Source organism: Cetorhinus maximus, chromosome 23 (assembly GCF_964194155.1).
Source record: "Cetorhinus maximus chromosome 23, sCetMax3.hap1.1, whole genome shotgun sequence".
NCBI classification, from domain to species: domain Eukaryota; kingdom Metazoa; phylum Chordata; class Chondrichthyes; order Lamniformes; family Cetorhinidae; genus Cetorhinus; species Cetorhinus maximus.
This window is the reverse complement of record NC_135901.1, coordinates 20,995,408-21,017,569: the sequence shown is the minus strand read 5'-3', so window position 1 is coordinate 21,017,569 and position 22,162 is coordinate 20,995,408. Positions and strand designations below refer to the sequence as shown.

Below are 22,162 nucleotides of genomic sequence, written 5' to 3'. Positions count from 1 at the left end.
GAGTTAAAAACTTGTCAGGACCCTGACCCTGATGTGACTGTGGTCAAAGAGGCTGTGCACCATAGGAAAGACTTTCCCTCATCCCTCGCAGAAGTAAGGACTCAGTCGTTCTACATGATGAGGTTATCTATCACTAGGATGGCTCTAATTTGATTTGGGTCACACCTCGATGATTTAGAAAATAATGAATTTTGTTTAGGGATCAAATTGGAGAAATGTTTCCCTTCAGAGCCCTCGATATGTTCATAATTACTATTGTGGCTGAGGATGCACTAGAGCCTGTGTATCATCTGTGCCCAGATTAATCCGGCCCTGTGAAATGAAAGGTCCCAATGGACACGTCCCATATGAATGATGTTCCCTGGGAAACATTGCAGATTGATGGTACAGGCCCACTATCCACAGTAAAAGGATGGGACTGGTATATCCTAGTAGATATAAATATGTTTACCTGGTGGATTGAAGGATTACCTGTCTGTAAAAATGATGCAGTCACTACAGGTAAAATTTTGTGGGAACAGATATTTACCAGATAGGACTTTCTGAAAAGGATAGAGAGTGATAATGGTTCTCATTTCACAGCAGGAGTAATGCAGCAGCTGTGTCATCTTGTGTGTGTGGAACAACATTTCCACATCCCCTACCACCCAGAGTCCAGTGTGATGGTCGAGAGCTTTAATCACCCTATAGAAATGACACTGAAAAAAGCTGTTGTGGAGGGAGATGATGATCTGATCAAGGCCAAAGACTGGGTTACCGTCTTTACTGGTGTCTTAATGATCATTCACTCCCCTCCTGTTTACTCCTCGGTTACAGCCCATTTCAGCTCATGACAGGTCAGCCAATCCAGATTGTGAATCCCGCCGAGATCCCACTCCCCATTGCTACTCGTCAGACTCATGACCAATTTCTTCAGACCCTCCAACAAACCTCAGCATCCTCCCTGCTACAGGCAGTGGAGAAGATGGTGCTGCCCATCTCAACACCTCCAGGGAGGACCACCCCACCCATTACATTAACTGTTCAATGGGAGATGAAGTCATGTTAAAAACATCGTGAAAAGGGATGGTGTCGGGAAGCTAATTGGGAAGGACCATATGATGTTCTAGATAGATTGGGAAAAACAAATGTTATATTAGTGAATTGGAAACGAGAGAAAGGAACACAATATCTGAGTTACCATGGAGGTCAGCGTAAACTGTACAAAATGAAAAAGTCAGATAACCAGATGGAGAATAAATACAGTGTTTGATTTTATCCAACATGGACAAGATATGGATGATAATTGTGCTCCTGGACAGTGTCCAGGCTGAAGATCTGTTCCTGCTGTATGACCCTCCCCCAGATTGTCCTTTCTGAGCTCCAGCCAGGTGATGTTAAACACTCAGGTCGGAACAAAAATCCAGAACAATAGTTTCCAAACAAATCTGGTTGATTTCATATTTATCCAGAATATTAAACTCCAGACAAGTTAGAGAGGCTATTACTATCAGAAACAAACACTGACTCTCAGAATGAACATGGTTCTTTCCTGGATGTGATGAACAGCAGCAATGATAGCAGAAGCTAATCCCTGCAGTCATTTGTGAACACGTTGGTGTCTCACCTGGTTGGATGTCTGAGTGAATCCCTTCCCACACCCACAGCAGGTGAATTCTTCAACATCACTTTGTTCCTTTTGTCTGTGACATCTTTTGATTATTTCACCCCTCTCCTAACTTTACTCAGTTCTGCTGAAGGGTCATGAGGACTCGAAACGTCAACTTTTTTCTTCTCCACCGATGCTGCCAGACCTGCTGAGTTTTTCCAGGTAATTCTGTTCTTGTTTTGGAATTCTACCCTGCACTGATCGTGACACTGACACTATCAACTCCTTTTACAGGATAGCAGCGAGGGAGGATTTACAGACAGAAACCTCAAACCAAACATCACATCAAAGTCTGACAGTCACTCAATTCATCAGGACCTGACTATCATCAGCCTTTAAATTTGGAAGGAGTAACGTTGTGTCTGTGGAAAAAAGATCTTAAAAATAAGTGTGATTGATAAACTCTGAGACACACACACACCCGAGTGAGAGTTTTCCAGTGAACTGACTGTGGAAAGAGCTTTAACCAGTTACACAGTCTGAGAAAACATCACATCATTCACAGTGGGGAGAAACTGTACACGTGTTCTGTGTGTGGACGAGGCTTCAACTGACCATCCAACCTGGAGAAATCGTGGAAATGTGGGGACGATGGGAAGGGATTCAGAACTCAGTCTGTGCTGGAAATTCATCAGCGCAGTCACACTGGGGAGAAGCTGTTCACCTGCTCTGAGTGTGGGAATGCATTCACTCAGTTATCAAGTTTATATAAACACCCGAGAACTCATATCAGAGAGAGACCACTCACCTGCTCCGAGAGCAGGAATAGGTTCACTCATTCATCCATCCTGCTGATACACCAGTGCGTTCACACCAGGGAGAAACCATCCACCTCCTCCTAGTGTGGGAAGGGATTCACTCAGCTCACCCACTCGCCTCACACCAACTCACCACTCTGACACAAGACCTTTTAAATGTTCTATCCGTGAGAAGTGCTTTGAAAGCTAAATGGATCTGATGATTCACCAGCGCATTCACACTGGAGAGTTCATCTGTTCCGTGTGTGGGAAGGGATTCACTAAGTCAGCCTGCTGACACACCAGTGAGTTCACAAGAGGCTCCAGGGGATGGATTCTGCTGTTATTGATACTGCAAATTACATCCAGGACAGAACCATGTTCATTCTAACAGTTGGAGTTTGTTTCAGTTGATGTTAATAATCTCTGCAACTGGGCTGGAGTTTAATATTCGGGATATAGGTTAACTAAATCAGCTTTGTGACAAACACACAGCGTTTGAACCCTTGATTTCTCTAAGATAAGAGGAGACTGATTGATGTCCTGTTACCGACTGTCCCATTTTTGGGCCTTTTCTCCTTTGTTAATGGAGACTTGTATTTATATAGCGCCTTGCACAACTTCAGGATGGCCCAAAGTGCTTTACAGCCAATGAAGTTCTATTGAAGTGTAGTCCCTGTTGTAATGTAGGAAATGCAGTTACATTGTACACATCAAGATCCCACAAATAGAAATGTGACTTTGACCAGACAATCTGTTCAGTGATGTTTGTTGAGGATAAATATGAAGCAGTACACCAGGGAGAGCTCCCCTACTCTCTGGGATTACATCATGGAAACTTTTAGACCAACTGAGAGGGCAGATGGGACCATAGTTGAAGATCTCATCTGTAAGATGGGACTTCTGACAGCGCAGTGTTCCCTCAGTACTGCATCAGAATATCACCCTGGATTTTATGCTCATGTTTCTGGATGTGGATTTGAACCCACAACCTCCTGACTCAGAGAAAGGACGCGACCACTGAGCCATAACTAACACCTCATCATTACTCCAGACTATTTCAGTTCTCGTGCCTTCAGTTACTCTCATGGACAAGTGTAAGATTTTAGTCCAGGAGTCACAGATTACCCAAAAAGGGGAACGAAGTTGTAGGTGATTTTAAAGCATTTTATTAAGAAACAACAGTTTGGATTTTACATCAGTTAAATAAGCAGAAAAGACATACGACTCATAACAGGTGAGAATAGTTTACTGGTCCCAAATTAGACAAGTGGATGGGGAGAAGTTGGGGGTGGGGGGGGGGGGGGGGGGTAGATACTGATCTCTGTGGCTGGAGGTGACAGTCTGCTCGGAATCGTTTACTGGTCCCTGATCAGGGGGATGCTGATCTCCGTGGCTGGAGGTGGCAGTTTCTTCCTTTCTCAGTCTCCTTGAGTCAAAGTGTTTGGCTAAAGCCAGCATGGATCACTGTTGTCTGAAGTGATTTTCCCTCTTGAAAGGCCTTTTATATCTAATTTCTTTTGTCAATTGCTTTTTCAATTGTCCATTAGCAGGGCGCAGATATTCGGGTGAATCCCTCATATTGAGGGGCCATGAAGCGATTTTGTGGCTTATCTCTCTCTTGGACATTCTGTTTAACCTTTACTCAGACAGTTGGTTTACATTTGCATCATGAGACACCAGCCCCCCCCACCACCCCCCTACCCATCCCGCCGCCCTGATCAAGTTTGTCTTGTTTCAAGGTCTTTGCTAGAGAACATGTCCTTGGCAGAGATAACAAGGCTACACTGTCCTGTGTTTGTCAAACCAGAAACTTTCCTCAAAAGTGAGAGCGTGCAAGAGGGAGGGATTCCTATAATATTCAATAAATTTCTTAAAATTTTACAATGTTATTGGACAATGATTTCTTCCAGATCTCCCCATCTTGAGAAGAGAATATCCTTATTGACTTCTCACAAACTGATTTCTGACTAACACAGATATTCCTAAGCTACAAGCTTGTTCTCCTAATTTCTTGATTACATCGCGTCGATAACATATTAAAGCTTCTGGAATTATCAGAATCAGCAACTCAAACCCCTGAGCTACCACCAAGAATAAATGTAAAAACTTTTCCAGTAAAATGTGATAACTATTGACTTTGATTCATCCTCTCCACCTGCAGATCATCTCACATAATTCTAAATTATTGGTATATTGTAAATAGATATGGTTCAAACAAAAGTTCATATGTGGACTTTAAAGATTCTCCAGCTCTCTGTTCACCTGCATCACCTTGTGGATGTTTCTAAATCCAGATTCTATATTCCTCTTCACTTTAATTTTATTCCCTCAGATAGATACCAGTGTGATTAATTCTATCCCGATTGTTTTCTCTGTGGAGTTTGTGTCAATACCTTGTGTCAATACCTTGATGATTTAAAATGTTCCCTCATAATAATCACTCAATGTTGTTCTGTTGTTGAGTAGCTGAGCATGTCTGGGACCCAGTCTTCAGTGCAGCTTCACTATGCATTTTGGCATTTTAGTTACTCCAGATGTAACAAATCACACCTGCACATTGGTATCCCGGTATCACATATGCTCCATCTGATATAAGCCACTCTTGAACTTTCAGGTGATCTTATTGAAAGATCAAACTGGGCATCTGACTGAAGATCTTTGCTTATGGTTCTGATGCCTTAGGTAGTGACCAGACTATCAAGTGCAGTTTTCTTAAAAGTTCAGAGGCAAGGATACAAACATTTCCAAGAGAAAGCTATCAGTTTACTCGTCCCATCTACACTTTTCTGAGTTTTACTAGAATGTACATGGATAGCAGGTTGATCTATTCTACTGAAGTGTACCCGAGGTGGAGAGAGGGGATTATTCCAATTTCCATTTGGTGGTGTGATTTACTCTATCTTTTATCCTAAGTGGATAAGTCCCATTAATTACCATTCTATCTCACTCATGAGCCATGGAGGAACTTTACCATCCAATTTAATATTCTCATAATGTGGTGTAATTGGATCAGAGACAGAAGTGCAGGTACTTGCGGTCAGTTTGGAGATAACTCCCATATCAATCGTTCTCAAGTGCTTTGTCTTCAAAGATAACAAATGGGATAAAAACAAAATTTAGTTCAAAATATCACCATGCTGTCATTGGAAAGGGTTAACCTCTTTGCTTGTTTGCAAACACACAGAGCAAACATTCTCACATGCACACAATTGTGTCAACGTTACATAACTTATTTTTCAGATCAAAGGTGAATCAAGCTACAATTCTTAACTTTGTTTTTCCAATTCTTTTGTTTTTTTTTTAAATCTTTTTCCCAAATTTTGTTTTGTTTGATTCTCTCTTCAGGTAACTGTCCAAATGACTGTGTTAAAACTGACAAAAAATTAAAATTTAAAAAGTTACCTTTTACTGTTAAAAAAAACTTCAACCTTGTTGGACCAACAAGAGTTAAAGAGGGTGGAGCTTCCTTCTGGTTATGTTTCAACTTGTTTGCAAAGGTCATCACTGTCATTCCAAGATAGAAATTAAGAACAATCAATTCTAGTTTCTACGGAACATTTTTTCTTCTCTTGTTCCCCCAAAGCTGTAAATCTCCGTCCCACACACTCTCCCTCCTCCCTGGGCTGAAATCCAAACCCATCTCACCATTTCGTTCCTCCACTCCTGTTTTCTGCCTCCCTCTCCTCTGCCTGGGTTCAGTTCTCCAGCTCCTGTCTGCAGACTGACCATAAAATTAATGAGTCTTATTGGGGGTTTGGGGCCTCCAGCGGGTGTTTCTGAATCCTCCTCGCCCACCTCCCAGGGTTTCCTTCCTTCCCACAGATCAGAGTCCTTATTAATTTGAGCCCAAGAGGGTAACCTATTATTTAGTGTCCCCCCCTCCCCCATCAAACTCAAAGCTTAATTGGTGAACAAAAATTTTCATTACCACATCGAGATTGGGCCTGTTTCTGTATCAAGTAGCACTTGCTTAGAAATAACCTCCTCGCTAATGCTAAGCTTGGGTTCCACCAGGGTCACTTAGCTCCTGACCTCATTACACCCGTGGTTCAAATATGGACAAAAGAGCTGCATTCCCGAGGTGAGGTGAGAGTGACTGCCCTTGACATCCAGGCAGCATTTGACTAAGTGTGGCACCAAGGATCTCTGGCAACACTGGAGTCAAAGGGAATCGGGAGGGCGGGGGTGGGGTGGGGGGGGGGGGGGGGGGGGGGGTGCGGGTACGACTCTATACTGGTTGAATTCATACCTAGCACAAAGGAAGATGGTTGTGGTTTTTGGAGGTCAATCATCTCATTTCCATGACATCACTGCAGGAGTTCCTCAGGGCAGTGTCCTAGGCCCAACCATCTTCAGCTGTTTCATCAATGACCTTCCTCCGGTCATAAGGTCAGAAGTGGAGATGTTCACTGGTGATTGCACAATGTTCAGCACCATTCGTGATTCCTCAGCTACTGAAGCAGTGCATTTCTAAATGCAGCAAGACCTGGACAATATCCAGGCTTGTACTGACAGGTGGCAAGTAACATTCGCAACACACAAGTGCCAGTCAATGGCCATCTCCAACAAGAGAGAATCTACCCATCACCCCTTGACAATCAGTGGCATTACCTTCACTGAATCCCCCATTATTAACATCCTGGGGGTTACCATTGAACAGGAACAGAACTAGACCAGCCATATAAATACTGTCGCTCCAAGAGCAGGTCAGAGGCTGGGAATCCTGCCGCAAGTAACTCACCTCTTGACTCTCCAAAGCCTGTCGACCATCTACAAGGCACAAGTCAGGAGTGTGATGGAATATTCCCCACTTGCCTGGATGAGTGCAGCTCCAACAACACTCAAGAAGGTTGACACCATCCAGGAAAATCAGCCCACTTGATTGGCACCCTATCCACAAACATTCACTCCCTCCACCACCAACAAACAATAACAGCTGTGTGAACCATCTACAAGATGCACTGCAGGAACACACCAAGGCTCCTTCGACAGCACCTTCCGAACCCATGACCTCAGTCATCTCAGAGGAAAAGGGCAGCAGATAGATGGGAACACCACCCCCTGGAAGTTCCCCTCCAAACCACTCACCATCCTGACTTGGAAATATATTGCTATTCCTTCAGTCACTGGATCAAAATCCTGAAGCTCCCTTCCTAACAGCACTTTGAGTGTACCTACACCGCATGGACTGCAGCAGTTCAAGAAGGCAGCTCACCACCACCTTCTCAAGGGCAACTAGGTGTGGGGAATAAATGCTGGCCCAGCCAGTGAAGCCTACATTCCTTGAATGAACTTTAAAAAAATATTATATTAATATATGATATACTACTATATCATATATTAGGCAGAGGTCATGGTCCATATCGGTACCAACAACATAGGTAATAAGAGGGATGAGGGCCTGAAAGCAGAATATAGGGAGCTGGGAAATAAATTTAAAAACAGGACCTCAAAGGTAGTAATCTCAGGCTACTCCCAGTACCATGTGCTAGCGAGATCAGGAATGGGAGAATAGACCGGATGATTGCATGGCTGGAGAGATGGTGTAGGAGGGAGGGATTTAGATTCCTGAGGCATAGGGACTGATTCTGGGGATGATGGGACCTGTACAAGCTGAATGGGTTGCACCCCAGCAGGACCAGGACCAGTATCCTCGCAAGGGTATTTGCTAGTACTATGGGGGAGGGTTTAAACTAGACTGGCAGCAGAATGGGAAACTGAGCGAGGAGACACAACAGAGGGAAACAAAGATAGGAATGAAAGTTAGAAAAGTAGAAAGCAAAAGTGGAAGGCAGCGGAAACAAGGGCTAGCAGCAAATAGGACCATAGTACAAAAAGACATGTATAAAAAATGTTAAAAAGACAAGTCTAAAGGCACTGTATATGGATGCATGGAGCATTCGCAATAAGGTAGATGGATTAACAGTGCAAATAGATGTAAACGGGTATGATATGACTGTGATTACAGAGATATGGCTGCAGGGTGACCAAGGCTGGGAATTGAATATCCAAAGGTACTCAATATTTAGGACAGATATGCAAAAAAGAAAAGGAGGTGGTGTGACATTGTTAGTTAAGGACAAAATTGGTGCAGCAGTGAGAGAGGATATTGGCTCAGAAAATCTAGATCTAGAATCAGTCTGGGTGGAGCTAAGAAACAACATAAGGGCAGAAAACATTAGTGGGAGTTGTCTATAAGCCTCCAAACGGTAGTGATAAGGTAGGTGAGAGTGTTAAACAGGAAATTAGAGATGTATGTAAAAAGGGTGCAACGGTAATCATGGGTGACTTTAAGCTGCATATAGTCTGGTCAAACTAAATTAGCAATAATACTGTGGTGGATGAATTCCTGGAGTATACAAAATGGTTTTTAGACCAGAATGTCGAGGAACTGACTAGGGAACAGGCTATCCTATATTTGGTATTGTGCAATGAAGGAGAGTCATATGGACTCGAAATGTTAACTCTGTCTCTCTCTCCACAGGTGGTGTCAGACCTGCTGAGTTTTTCCAGCATTTTCTGTTTTTATTTCAGATATCCAGCATCCGCAATATTTTGCTTTTACACTAGCATCACGAGGAAATCTTTTCAGTAACAAGTGGTAAGAATTTGGAATTCACTATCTGATGGATACAGGTTCAAGAGTAAACTTCAAAAAGGAACTGGATAAATATTTGAAGGAGAAATGATGCAGGGATGACCATAGAATGGGGGAGAGGGACTAACTGGATAGCTCGTCGAATTTGTCAGCACAGATTCAAAAGGCCAACCGGCGTCCTTCTCTGCTGTACTAGTAGGAGATTCTATCATCTATAATAATATGATTCATAATAAACATGATATGACAGAATCACAGAGCATGGATGGTGGCCATTCAGCCCATTGTGCCTGTACCGTCCCTGAAAATGTGACCAATCTGTCCCACTCCCCTGCTCTTTTCTGATTGCCTTCCAAATCTTTCCACATTAATTTAAATCCACATCACTTTTGAAAGTTACAACTGAATTTGCTTCTACCAGCCACTCAATGACTTCAGTCTTCCCAGTATTTAATTGGAGGAAATTTCTACACATCCACCAAACAGTCTGATAATTTACCAAGAGTGGAGAAGTCGAGAGCGGTGGTGGTGAGGCAGAGCTGGGAGCTGTCAGTGTAAATGTGATAAGTGACAGTGTTTTCAGATGATGTCATTGTGTGGAACAGGTTGATGAGAAATAAGAGGAGACCAAGGTGGATCCTTTGGGGACATCAGAGGTAACTGTGGGATTGGGAAGGGAAGACATTACAAGTGATTCTCTGGCTATGATCAGATAGAGAAGAATGGAACCAGGAGAGAGCAGCCTCACCCAGCTGGACGACAGGGGAGAGGCGAAGGTGCAGAATGATGTGGTCAACATTGTCAAAGGCTGCAGGTAGGTCAAGGACGAGAAGGGAGAGTTTATCTTTGACACAGTCACATAGGATGTCATTTGTGACTTTGATAAGAGCTGTTTCAGTACTGTGGCAGGGGCAGAAACCTGATTGGAGGGATTCAGACATGGAGCACTGAGAAAGATGGGCAGGGATTTGGGAGGTGACAAGAACTTTGGAGAGGAAAGAGAAGCTGGAGATGGGGCAGTAGTTTGGAAAGACAGTGGGGTCAAGGATTTGTTTTTTGATAAGGGTATAATGATGGCAAATTTGAAGGAGAGAGAGTCAGTACCTGAGAGAGAAAACTGTGAACACATTCAGTGAACATGAGGAAGTTGAGTGATCAGCAGTTTAGTGGGAGTAGGGTCGATGGAGCCGGAGGTGAATTTCATGGACAAGATGAGCTCTGAGAGAGCCTGAGGGGAGATGGGAGGAAAACTACAGAAAGATGCGTGTTCAGAGCTTGGGTAACGGAGAACTTTAGGGAGGGCGAATGGAAGGGAGGGAAGCAGCAGAGGCAGCTGATCGGATTGTCTCAATCTGACTGACAAAGGAGCTCCATGAGATCCTCACACCGGTTGTTAGGGGTGAGGATGGAGGAGGCAGGGGAGAGGGAGAGCACTTCAAAAGGAATGAACTTGTGTTAGAGATATTAAAAAGATTCAACACACAGTGTCTTTAACACAAAACTAATTTATTTGACATTTATCCAGAATGTTAGCCCCTCTAAGTGGTCTGTAGTTGATTAACATCAGCAGAAACAGATCCCAATGAACATGGTTCAGTCCTGGATGTGATTAACAGCAAAATCCCACCACTTTAGTTACTTGTGAACTTGCTGGTGTCTCAGCAGGTTGGATGAGGTAGTGAATCCCTTCCCACACTGGAGGCAAGTGAATGGCCTCTCCCCAGTGTGAACTCGTTGGTGTGCCAGCAGGTTGGATGAGGTAGTGAATCCCTTCCCACACTGGGGGCAGGTGAATGGTCTCTCCCCAGTGTGAATTCGTTGGTGTGTCAGTAGGTGCGTTGAATGACTAAATCCCTTCCCACATTGAGGGCAGGTGAATGGCCTCTCCCCAGTGTGAATTCGTTGGTGTGCCAGCAGGTTGGATGAGGTAGTGAATCCCTTCCCACACTGAGGGCAGGTGAATGGCCTCTCCCCAGTGTGAACTCGTTGGTGTGCCAGCAGGTTGGATGAGGTAGTGAATCCCTTCCCACACTGGGGGCAGGTGAACGGCCTCTCCCCAGTGTGAATTCGTTGGTGTGTCAGCAGGTGGGATGAGGTAGTGAATCTCTTCCCACACTGAGGGCAGATGAATGGCCTCTCCCCATTGTGAATTTGCTGGTGTCTCAGCAGGCTAGATAACTGAGTGAATCCCTTCCCACATTGAGGGCAGGTGAATGGCTTCTCCCCAGTGTGAACTCGCTGGTGTCTCAGCAGGTGGGATGAGGTAGTGAATCTCTTCCCACACTGAGGGCAGGTGAATGGCCGCTCCCCAGTGTGAACTTGCTCGTGTGTTAGCAGGCTGTGTGACTCAGTGAATCCCTTCCCACACTCAGAGCAGATGAACGGTCTCTCCACCGTGTGAACTTGCTGGTGTCTCAGCAGGTGGGATGACTGAGTGAATCCCTTCCCACACTCAGAGCAGATGAACAGCCTCTCCCCTGTGTGAACTTGCTGGTGTCTCAGCAGGCTAGATAACTGAGTGAATCCCTTCCCACACTGGGGGCAGGTGAATGGCCTCTCCCCAGTGTGAATTCGCTGGTGTACAGTGAGTTGGGATGATTCCCTGAACCCAGTCCCACATTGAGAGCATTTAAATGGTCTCCTGTCAGTGTGAACACATTGATGGGACATCAGCTCGCAGGAACTTTTAAAGCACTTCCCGCAGTCTGAGCATTTGAAAGGTCTCTCTTCACTGTGAACTCGCTGGTGGCTCAGCAAGTGGGATGACTGAGTGAATCCCTTCTGACACGTGGAGCAGGTGAATGGCCTCTCCCCAGTGTGACTGCGTCGATGGTCTTCCAGCTCAGACAGGAATCTGAATCCCTTCCCACAGTCCCCACATTTCCACGGTTTCTCCCTGGTGTGGCTGCGCTTGTGTCTTGACAGGCCAGATGATCGGTTGAAGCCTCATCCACACAGAGAGCACGTGTACGGTTTCTCCCCACTGTGAATGGTGCTTTTTCCTTCCATGTTCAAAATCAAATGATAGTCAGGTTATGATAAATCAGGCAAATGTCAGATTCTGCTGTGATGTTTTGTTTCTGTTTCCCGACTGCAAATCCTCCCCTTTTAATTCCCTGTGAAACTGATTTAAAACAGAAAAAAGGGAGTGAGAGAGAACCCACAAAAACAGGTTGTGAAATTGAGCTGAATGAATCTGGTAATGTGTGGGGTCAGCACTAGGGAAAAGTGATCATGAAAACTGCTGGATTGTCATCAAAACCCAACTGGTTCACTAATGTCCTTCAGGGAATGGAACCTGCCACCGGTCTGGGCTACACGAGACTCTGGTCTCTATGGGAGGAGAGAGAGAGGTGGGAGGTGCGGCTGGTGAAGATGTGTTTAATACATCTTCAGCTCAACCAGAACTTTGGCAGAATATCCCAAACCCTTAACGTCCACCACCTAGAAGGATGAAGGTAACAGGTGTTAGTGAACACCATCACCTCCAACTCACACACCGTCCTGACTTGTCTGACATCCAGTACTGGATTAGCAGAAATTTCCTCCATTTAAATGTTGGGAAGATGAAAGCCATTGTCTCCACTCCCTAACCACCGACTCCATCCCTCTTGCAGCTGAGGCTGAACCAGACTGTTCACAATCTTGTTGTCATATTTCAGCCCAAGCTGAGCTTCTGACTACAAATCACAAAAATTTCCACCTCAGTAACATTACCCAGCTGTGTCACTGCCTCAGTTCATCTGCTGCTGAAACTCATCCATTCATTTGTTCTCTCTAAACTGGACTATTTGAATGTGCATCTTGTCGACCTCCCAGATTCAACTCCATAGAAATTGGAGGTCACCCAAAGCTCAGCAGCTCATGTTCTTACTCGCACCAAGTCTTGCTCACCATCATCCCCTGTGCTCCCTGACGGCCGTGGTCGTCTCCAGCCCTTCAGCCTTCCAGGATTATCTGAGATCATCGAATTCTGGCCCACCCCCGGTTCCAATTCCTCCCGTGCGTCCACAATCTCCTCCAGCCTCCTGAGCTGCCTGTTCCACCCCAGTCGATCTCCACCAGTCGCACTGAGCATGCTCTGAGCACAGCCCGGTCCCCACACCGGCGCTCTGGGTTCCTGTTCTCATTGACAGGGGCTTTCTGACCCATGGGGGATTCTGGGTAGTCCTGCCACCATTGAGGCCAATCAGTGTACAGGCAATTTTTTTCAACACCAGCTTTGAAGAAGGGTCATATGGACTCGAAACGTAAACTCTGTTTCTCTCTCCACAGGTGTTGTTAGACCTGCCGAGCTTTTCTAGCAATTTCTGTTTTTGTTTCAGATTTCCAGCATTTGTAGTTTTTTGCTTTTACGTTAGGCAATTTTTTTTCCCCACTTGGTAAAATAGAAGATTCAAGGGTGAGGGGGATATTGGACAGGAAGTACAATGAGAGGTTCAGACACTTTATTAAATACTCACAGCAGAAGCACATTAATCTGATCGGAGATCACTTCCACACGAGCAGTCAGTGGTGTGGAACCTCCTGAGATTCTGTTCCCTTTCCAGTCAGTATTTACAGGAGCTGGGACATGCAAAAGAGTCTCAGTAAAATCAGGGATTTATTTGTTCACTGTTTTAAAATGGGTCTGGGCTCACACTCGAAGTTTGTACAGCCTGTGGTTCCCTGGGATTATTAACTCTCCCCCCTCCAGACTCTTTGGGCTCTCTATTGTTGGACTCTCTATTGTTTTTCAATGTCCTCCTGGCCTTGTTGTACCTGATCCAATAAAAACCCTCCTCACATCACACAGGGAACAGCTTTAGACATGTTCTGACTTTTCACCTCAATCTTATTCTGCTGAATGATCTCACTGACCGTTCCCTTTCTCTCGATCAGTCCGTCCACCATCTCTTTTCTGGATTTCACTCCTTCTTGTTGTTCCAGGATTTCATCTCTCTGCCTTTTATTTCTTTTACTGAAGATTCCTGTCCATTGCTGCCTCACAGCCTCGTCCTGTTCTCACATATTCTCCATGTCTAAGTGCTTCCCAGCGGCCGTGCCAGCCGTGGCCCCTATTCCAGCCCAGTCACTGATCCCTCTCTTCCCTCCACCCTTTTTACTGGTGTCATTATCACAGGGACGATCGCAGTGTTTTGCAAAACTGCCTTAACACTGGGGTCTTGGCTACTGGGTGGTCACAGTACACCCATCTCTGACTTCTGAAATCCTGGATAATTCCCTTATCATCCAAACATCAAGGTGCTTGTAGATGGGATGACATAACCTTGGGGGTGGGTGTATGGTATTCAGGGCACATATTACAGGAACTGTTTTAAATCTTGTATCATTATATAGGCTTTCTGAGTATGGGTGATGATTAAACTATTTGTGGGACCAATTTCTTATGGCAGGACAGATTGAGGGGTAGTCAGTGAAACATATGGGGCCTTGGGGTTCATAAATAGAGGTACTGAGTATAAAAACAGGGGCGTTATTTTGGCATTTATAAGGAAGGCAAATGGAATTTTGGCATTTATTGCTTAAGGAATGGAGTATAAAAATAGGGAAGTGTTGTTGCAACTGTACAATGCATTGGTGAGACCGCACCTGGAGAACTGTGCACAGTTTTGGTCCCCTTACTTGAGGAAGGATGTAGTTGCACTGGAGGCGGTTCAGAGGAGGTTCACTAGATTGATTCCAGAGTTGCGGGGCTTGTCTTATGAGGAGAGATTGAGCAGTTTAGGCCTATACTGACCAGAGTTTAGAAGAATGAGAGGAGATCTAATTGAGGTATATAAGATGCTTAGGGGATAGACAAAGTAGATGTGGAGTGGATGTTTCCCCTTGTGGGGCATTGTAGATTGAGAGGCCATAGTTTTAGGCTAAGGGGTGGTAGATTTAAATCAGAGATGAGGAGGAATTACTTTTCTCAAAGGGTCATGAATCTATGGAATTCACTACCTCAGAGTGCAGTGGATGCCGGGACGCTGAATAAATTTAAGGAGGAGATAGACAGATTTTTAATTAGCAATGGGTTGAAAGGTTATGGGGAGAGGGCGGGAAATTGGAGTTGAGGCCGAGATGATGATCTGCCATGATCGTAATGAATGGCGGGGCAGGCTCGAGAGGCTGAATTGCCTATTCCCGCTCCTATTTCGTATGTTCTTATGTTATAGAGTTTTGCTTAGGTCACAACTAGAGTATTGCATCCAGTTCTGGTCCCCAGTCTTTAGGAAGAATGTGAGGGGCCTTGATAAGGTGCAGAGGAGATACCAGAATGGTTCCAGGGATGAAGGATTTTAGCTACAAGGTTAGGTTGGAAAAGCTGGGATTGTTCTCTTTGGAGCAGGGGAGATTGAGGGGAGATTTGATAGCGTTGTTTTCCCTCAAGATTATGAAAGGTTTAGAATAATGTAGGCAAAGAAAATCCTTTTCCATTAGCTGATAGTACAAGGATACAGGTTTTGGGCAACAGATGCAGGAGGGGATATGAGGTAGAACTTTTTTCGCAGCAAATAGGGTCACGTGATTTGTTCAACCAATGTGTAGCTAGCGCAGGGGAATAAATTCTAGGGGAGGAGTTTCCTAGGAAGTGGTTGTATGAGGGGCTGGCTGGATACGAGCAGCCACAGAAGCTCATGTCTATATAAAGTTTAATTTGTTTGACTAAGAAACCTCTGAGAGCATGTTTCTACAATAATAACCTGGAACTCACAGCCCATAAGGGTGGTGGAAGTGGAGGTGATTAATCATTTCAAAAGGAAATTGGATGTTATACTGCCAGGATTTTATCAAGGATTTGACAATGTTGAGCGCATGCTGGACCCCGAGGTTCTGGTCACTTATCATTTAACTTCTCCGCCCCACTCCCACTCTGACCTCTCTGTCCTTGGCTTCCTGAACTGTTCCAATGAAGCTCAAGGGGAGCTCGAGGAACAGCAGCTCATCTTTCGATTCATCACTTTACAACCTTCCAGACTCAGCATCGAGTTCAGCAGTTTCTGCACCAACAGGGAGTTGTCAGGATCGGGAACTCTCTTCCTGAAAATGTGCTGGAACCTGATTCTATGTTTAGCCTCCGCCCACTCGTCCTAGATTCCCCAACCTATGGATATAGTTCCTCTCTATCTATCCTGTCAGTTCCAATTAATATCCCAAAAATTTTAATCAAATCACTTCTTCATCTTCTAAATTCCCAGGTTTCTGGGATTACAATGCTCATCGTGAGGTGCTGGATTTTGGCAGAAGGGATAGGGAGAGGGAAGATATAATTCATGGCTCAGCTCTAAAGAGTGTGCATGGACAGAGGGACCCGGGGTTCATGTGCTTTGATCTCTGAAGGTGACAGGATGTATTAAGAGAGAATTTAGCAAAGCCGATTGGATCTTGAGCTACATAAATAGTGATATTGAGAACAAAAACAGGAAGTTATGCTGTATCTTTACAAAGCTCTGGTTAGGCTACAATTCGAGTATTGTTTTCACTTCTGGTCACCAGTCATCAGGAAGGATGTGAAGGTCCTTGAGAAGATGCAGAGGAGATTTACCAGAATGGTTCCAGTCAAGGAGGTTGAGATGGGATTTAATTGAGGTGCACAAGATTCTGACAGGTTTAGATAAGGTGGGCAAAGAAAGGCTGTTCCCATCAGCTGATTGTACAAGGACTCAGGGACATAGATGTAAAGGTTTTGGGTAAAAGGTACAGGAGATGTGAGGAAGAATGTTTTTACACAGTGAGTGGTAATGACCCAAAACTTGCTGCCGATGAGGGAGGTGGAAATGAACATGATGAATGGTCTGAAAAGGAAACTGGACAGACACTTGAGGGAAATAAACCTGCAAGGATACGGGGATAGAACAGGGGCAGGGGAATGGGACTGACTGGATTGCTCCAGAAAAATGGCATGGACTCAATGGGCTGAATGGCCTCCTCTGTGCCATAATGACTCTTTTGTGTAATCCTCTTCTGTAATTTAACCTTTGGAGTTTGGATATCACTCAGGTAAAACTGTGCTACACTCCCTCCAAGGCCATTCTATCCTTCCTGATGTTTGTCCAGAACTGAACACAGTTCTCCAGGTGTGGTCTAACCAGAGTTTGTGTGTTCTGATGCTTTTCCAGTCACATTGATATCTGAAATTTTCTCCCACAAACAGAACAGACAAACCTTTTTACTTTCCACGTTCAGATGCTGCTGATATTCAGTTTCTGATTAATCAAGTGACTGTCAGATCTTGATGTGATGTTTGGTTTGAGTTTCCCGTCTATCAATCCTCCAATTCCAGTGCCCTGTAAGGTTACAGAAACCATCACTGTCAGTCCAGGATAGAAATTCACAACATTCTCTACTCTAGGGTTGCCAACTCTGATTAAATGTATTCCCGAAGGTTCCATCACATGACTTGTCCCCATGCTCCAGCCATTAGTCGGCCAACACATCCTTCCTTATGACACACTGCCTTCTCAGGCCAATTGGAAAGCAAAATGTCTCATTCCGCAATTGAATGATGATTTGTCCCACTGTCTATATTTTTGTAAAGAGAAATATTCAAAGAAAATTACGATTTAAAACAATCTTTTTAAATGCCCTTAAGATATTTCTCCAGGGTTGCACACAGCAGTGTCCTGGAGATTGATCTTCTGCCCCTGGAGACTCCAGTCCAATTCTGGAGGATTGGCAACCGACTCTCCTCCTGTCTCCTGGTTCAGGATCACAGCGCATGCGCTCTCCTGCATATTGCCGCTTTTCAAGATGGCGGCCGGTAACGTGGGCCTGTGAGCGGGAGGCTCATAGACCTTTCGGTGCTAATACGGGACCGGTAACTTTTTATTTGGGGTTTGAAGCCTCCACGTGGTATTTATGAAGCCTCCCGCCCATTCCGCTGGCTGTAATCCTCCTCGCTCACCCACCGACTCCATTACTCAACTGCACTCGATTGTTTCTTCTCCGTTCCTTGCAACTCCACTGACAGCCTGCATTGCGCATGCTCTACTTTCAGTCGGGAACTGCGCCTGCGCGGGGCGGTCTTGTCGTGTGGATAGGGCACATTCTTACTCGCAGTGAACGCTGGGTAGGAGCCACGCCATTGAGATCAGGCATTGTTGAATTTGCGATCAGAATTTCGATTACAATTGGAGCCATTTGTTCAAGGTACAAATTTACTAAATCAATTGATACAGCAACTGAAGAGCACGGGCCCTCCACCATAGTTCTGTCCTGGGTCTGATTAACAGCAGAACAAACCCCTACAGTTAGATGTGGACTCACTGGAGCCTCAGCAGGTGGGGTGAACAAGTGATTTTTTTTCCATAGACACAAGAGTTTAACTGTCCCTCGCCAATAAGAATGGACTAGTCGTGGATCAAAAGTGTTGAGCTTTTAAAGTTGGGAGTGAAACTGAGTGAATGCTTTTGCACACACAATGTGTCTGATTCTCCTTCCTCAAGTGTGAATGTGCTGTTGTGTCAGTAAATAGGATGACTGAGTGAATCTTTTTCCATATTCAGCTGGGAAATTATCTTTGCACAGTGGGATTTTATCCAAGAATTTCCAGCTCAGGCGGGAATCACAAATCCTTCTGGTAGTTAGTTTCACAATTTTTTTTATTCATTCAATGGATATGAGCGTCGCTGGCTAGGCCAGCATTTATTGCCCATCCCTAATTGCCCTTGAGAAGGTGGTGGTGAGCTGGCTTCTTGAACCACTGCAGTCCATGTGGTGTAGATACACCCACAGTTCTGTTAGGGAGAGAGTTCCAGGATTTTGACCCAGCAGCGGTGAAGGAACGGCAATATATCTCCAAGTCAGGATGGTGAGTGGCTTGGAAGGGAAATTCCAGGTGGTGGTGTTCCCATGTATCTGCTACCCTTGTCCTTCTAGATGGTAGTGGTTGTGGGTTTGGAAGGTGCTGTCTAAGGAGCCTTGGTGAGTTCTTGCAGTGCATCTTGTAGATGGTACACACTTCTGCTACTGTGCGTCAGTGGTGGAGGGAGTGAATGTTTGTGGATGTGGTGCCAATCAAGTGGGCTGCTTTGTCCTGGATGGCGTTGAGCTTCTTGAGTGTTGTGGGAGCTGCACTAATCCAGGCAAGTGTTGAGTACTTCATCACACTCCTGATTTGTGTCTTGTAGATGATGGAGTCAGGAGGTGAGTCATTGCCACAGGATTCCTAGCCTCTGACCTGCTCTTGTAACCACAGTATTTGTATGGCTAGTCCAGTTCAGTTTCTGGTCAATGGTAACCCCCAAGATGTTGATAGTGGGGGATTCAGCGATGGTAATGCCATTGAATGTAAAGGGGCGATGGTTAGATTCTCTCTTGTTGGAGATGGTGATTGCCTGGCACTTGTGTGGCACGAATGTTACTTCCCACTTGTCAGTCAAGCCTGGATATTGTCTAGGTCTTTCTGCATTTGAACATGGACTGCTTCAATATCTGAGGAGTCGCAAATGGTGCTGAACATTGTGAGTCATCAGCGAACATCCCCACTTCTGAACTTATGATGGAAGCAAGGCCATTGATAAAGCAGCTGAGGTAGTGTCCTCGGCCCAACCGGCAGTGATGTCCTGGAGCTGAGATGACTGACGTCCAACAACCACAGTCACCTTCCTTTGTTCTAGATATGACTCCAACCAGCAGGGAGTTTTCCCACTGATTCCCATTGACTCCAGTTTCGGTCGGGCTACCTGATGCCACACACTGTCGAATGCGGCCTTGATGTCAAGGGCAGTCACTCTCACCTCACCTCGGGAGTTCAGCACTTTTGTCATTGTTTGAACCAAGGTTTTAATGAGGTCAGGAGCTGAGTGGCCCTGGTGGTACCCAAACTGGGCGACAATGAGCAGATTATTGCGAAGCAAGTGCCACTTGATAGCACTGTTGATGACCCCTTCCATTGCTTTACTAATGATTTACTATTGAGAATAGACTGATGGGGCGGTAATTGGCTGGGTTCAATTTATCCTGCTTTTTGTGTACAGGACATACCTGGGGAATTTTCGTCATTGCCAGATGGATGCCAGTGTTGTAGCTGTACTGGAACAGCTTGGCTAGGGACACGGAAAGCTCTGGAGCACAAGTCTTCAGTACTATTGTCGGAATATTATCAGGGCCCATACCCTTTGCAGTATCCAATGTCTTTAGCTGTTTCTTGATATCACATGGAGTTCATTTCAACACTCTCAAGTTAAAGAAAAGCAAAATATTGTGGATGCTTCAAATCTTAATTAAAAACAGAAAATTCTGGAAATACTCAGCAGATCTGGTAGCATTTGCGAAGAGAGAAACAGTTTACATTTCAGGCCCATGATCTTTCCTCTGAACTGGACTGTATCTGTGCACAGATTTAAATATTAATCTTCTGTCTGCATCCACAGATATGCTGAGTATTTCCAATGTTTTCTGTTTTTAATATCTGGTTGAAAATGTTGCTCTGGAACTGCATATTAAATTTATTAGTGACTAAATTAAATGTTATTTATTCTCATTCTGTCTGCAAGTCAAAACATCTTACACTTGTCTATCCTGTCAAACCCTTTCATAATCTTAAAGGATCAGGTCATCCTTCACTCTCTTTTCCAGAGAGATCATTTACAACCTGTCCAACCTTTCTTAATGGGTGTAACCTGCCAGTTCTGGCATCATTCTGGTAATTTTTTCTTGCATCTTCTCCAGTCCTTTTAGATCTATCTTATAATATGGAGACCTGAGCTAATCTGAGCAGCAAACTCACCATTGTCCCCAAAAGCGTGTGTGTTTCAGTATTTTACTCATTTTCCCATGAGATGAATATAAAATGGGATGGAATAACCAGATCTAATGAGCCAGAATATAACAATGTGGAGTAGTTACAAAGTTGTCTCTTCTCCTCACAGTGAAATGGTAGCTGTATCACTCTTAATTTGTCAGTTATGGCATTAAGTATAACGCATCAGAGAAAGACAAAATTTCAGTGTGGTGACACTACACCAGACTAAAGTTCAGTTAATATGATTGCTGAGCAGTGCTCGGGAGCACTTTCAAATTATTCTCTGTCTTGAATATATTCCAGATGCAAATCCATGAATGTTTGGATACTGGGGAATCAATGGATTTGGGGATAGGGCAGAAAAGTGGAGTTAACGTGGAAGATCATTTAATGGTGCAGAGGCTCAAGTGGCCATATGGTCTCCTGCTGTTCCTATTTCTGTTCTTCTTATGAACATCACTGTGAATCATGTCCATGCAAGCACAGCAGATGCTGCACCCACCCTTTCACTTCCTCCCTTCCTACATTCCAAGCCCTCAACACACTTTCCAGGTGGCACAGTGATTTCCTTGTAGTTGTTGCAATTTAGTATCGTGTTTTCAGTACTCATGATGCCATCTCCCCTACACTGAGGAGATTAAATCAGATTGGATGACTGCTTTGTGGAACATCGCCATCCAGTTTGCAAGCGTGATACTGAGCTTCTGAATATTTACTATTTTAGTTCTCTGCCTCACTTCAGTTCTGACCTCTCTGTCCTCAGCCTCCTGCACTGTTCCAATGAGTCTCAAAGGAAACTCGATGAACAGCAGCTCATCTTTGATCAGACACTTTACAACCTTCTGGACTCAACATTAATTTCAACAATTTCAGATCATAACCACCACTCCCATTTTTTTCAGACAGTGAGTGCTTTAATTGTTTTGTTATCATTCATACCTCCTCTGAACCTGTCTTTTGTCTCTTAACTTGTCCCATTAATTTATTTACTTGTCTCCTTATCACCCAGTGTTCCCTTGCATCATCCGCTTTGTCATTTAATCACTCCAGCCTTCCATCCCATCACAAGACCGTTTGTTCTTTTCTCCTCTCCCCTTCTCATTTCCCTGACTCCGTACATGCTGGAAAACAACTAAATCTCTAAATTCTTCCAGCTTGGATAAAAATTTAGCGACCTGAAACATTTACTCTGTTTCCCTCTCCGTAGACACTCCATCTCGAGCTCCAATTCCCAAACAGAAAATGCTGCCAAGAATCAGCAAATCAGGCTGAGTCTGTGGCCGCTCTCAGCGTTTAAAACCGTCACAATGCCCGGGTGATTGACGGCAGCTCAGGGCCAATAGGAAGAGGGGGCGGGTCTGGAAGCCCGAGAGGGAGGAGTTGGTCCTCCAACCAATCGGAATGAAGGATCATCCTCCCGGCTGGCGCCCTGCGCGCAGGCGCAA

General features: G+C 44.7%; 2 protein-coding genes across 2 annotated transcripts in view; both read right to left on the bottom strand.

Moving 5' to 3' along the window:
• The window catches only part of LOC144697342 (uncharacterized), a 427,355-nt gene that overhangs the window by 36,823 nt on the left and 368,370 nt on the right, over positions 1 to 22,162 (bottom strand). The gene's annotated exons all lie outside the window — the stretch shown is intronic.
• LOC144697037 (uncharacterized) lies at positions 10,479 to 17,928 on the bottom strand. Its single transcript, XM_078568819.1, has 3 exons — positions 17,138 to 17,928; positions 13,450 to 13,552; positions 10,479 to 12,110 (listed from the first exon to the last, which is right to left on the bottom strand). The coding sequence occupies exon 3, from the start codon at positions 11,654 to 11,656 to the stop codon at positions 10,622 to 10,624; it is 1,035 nt and encodes a 344-aa protein (XP_078424945.1). The 5' UTR covers positions 11,657 to 12,110; positions 13,450 to 13,552; positions 17,138 to 17,928; the 3' UTR covers positions 10,479 to 10,621.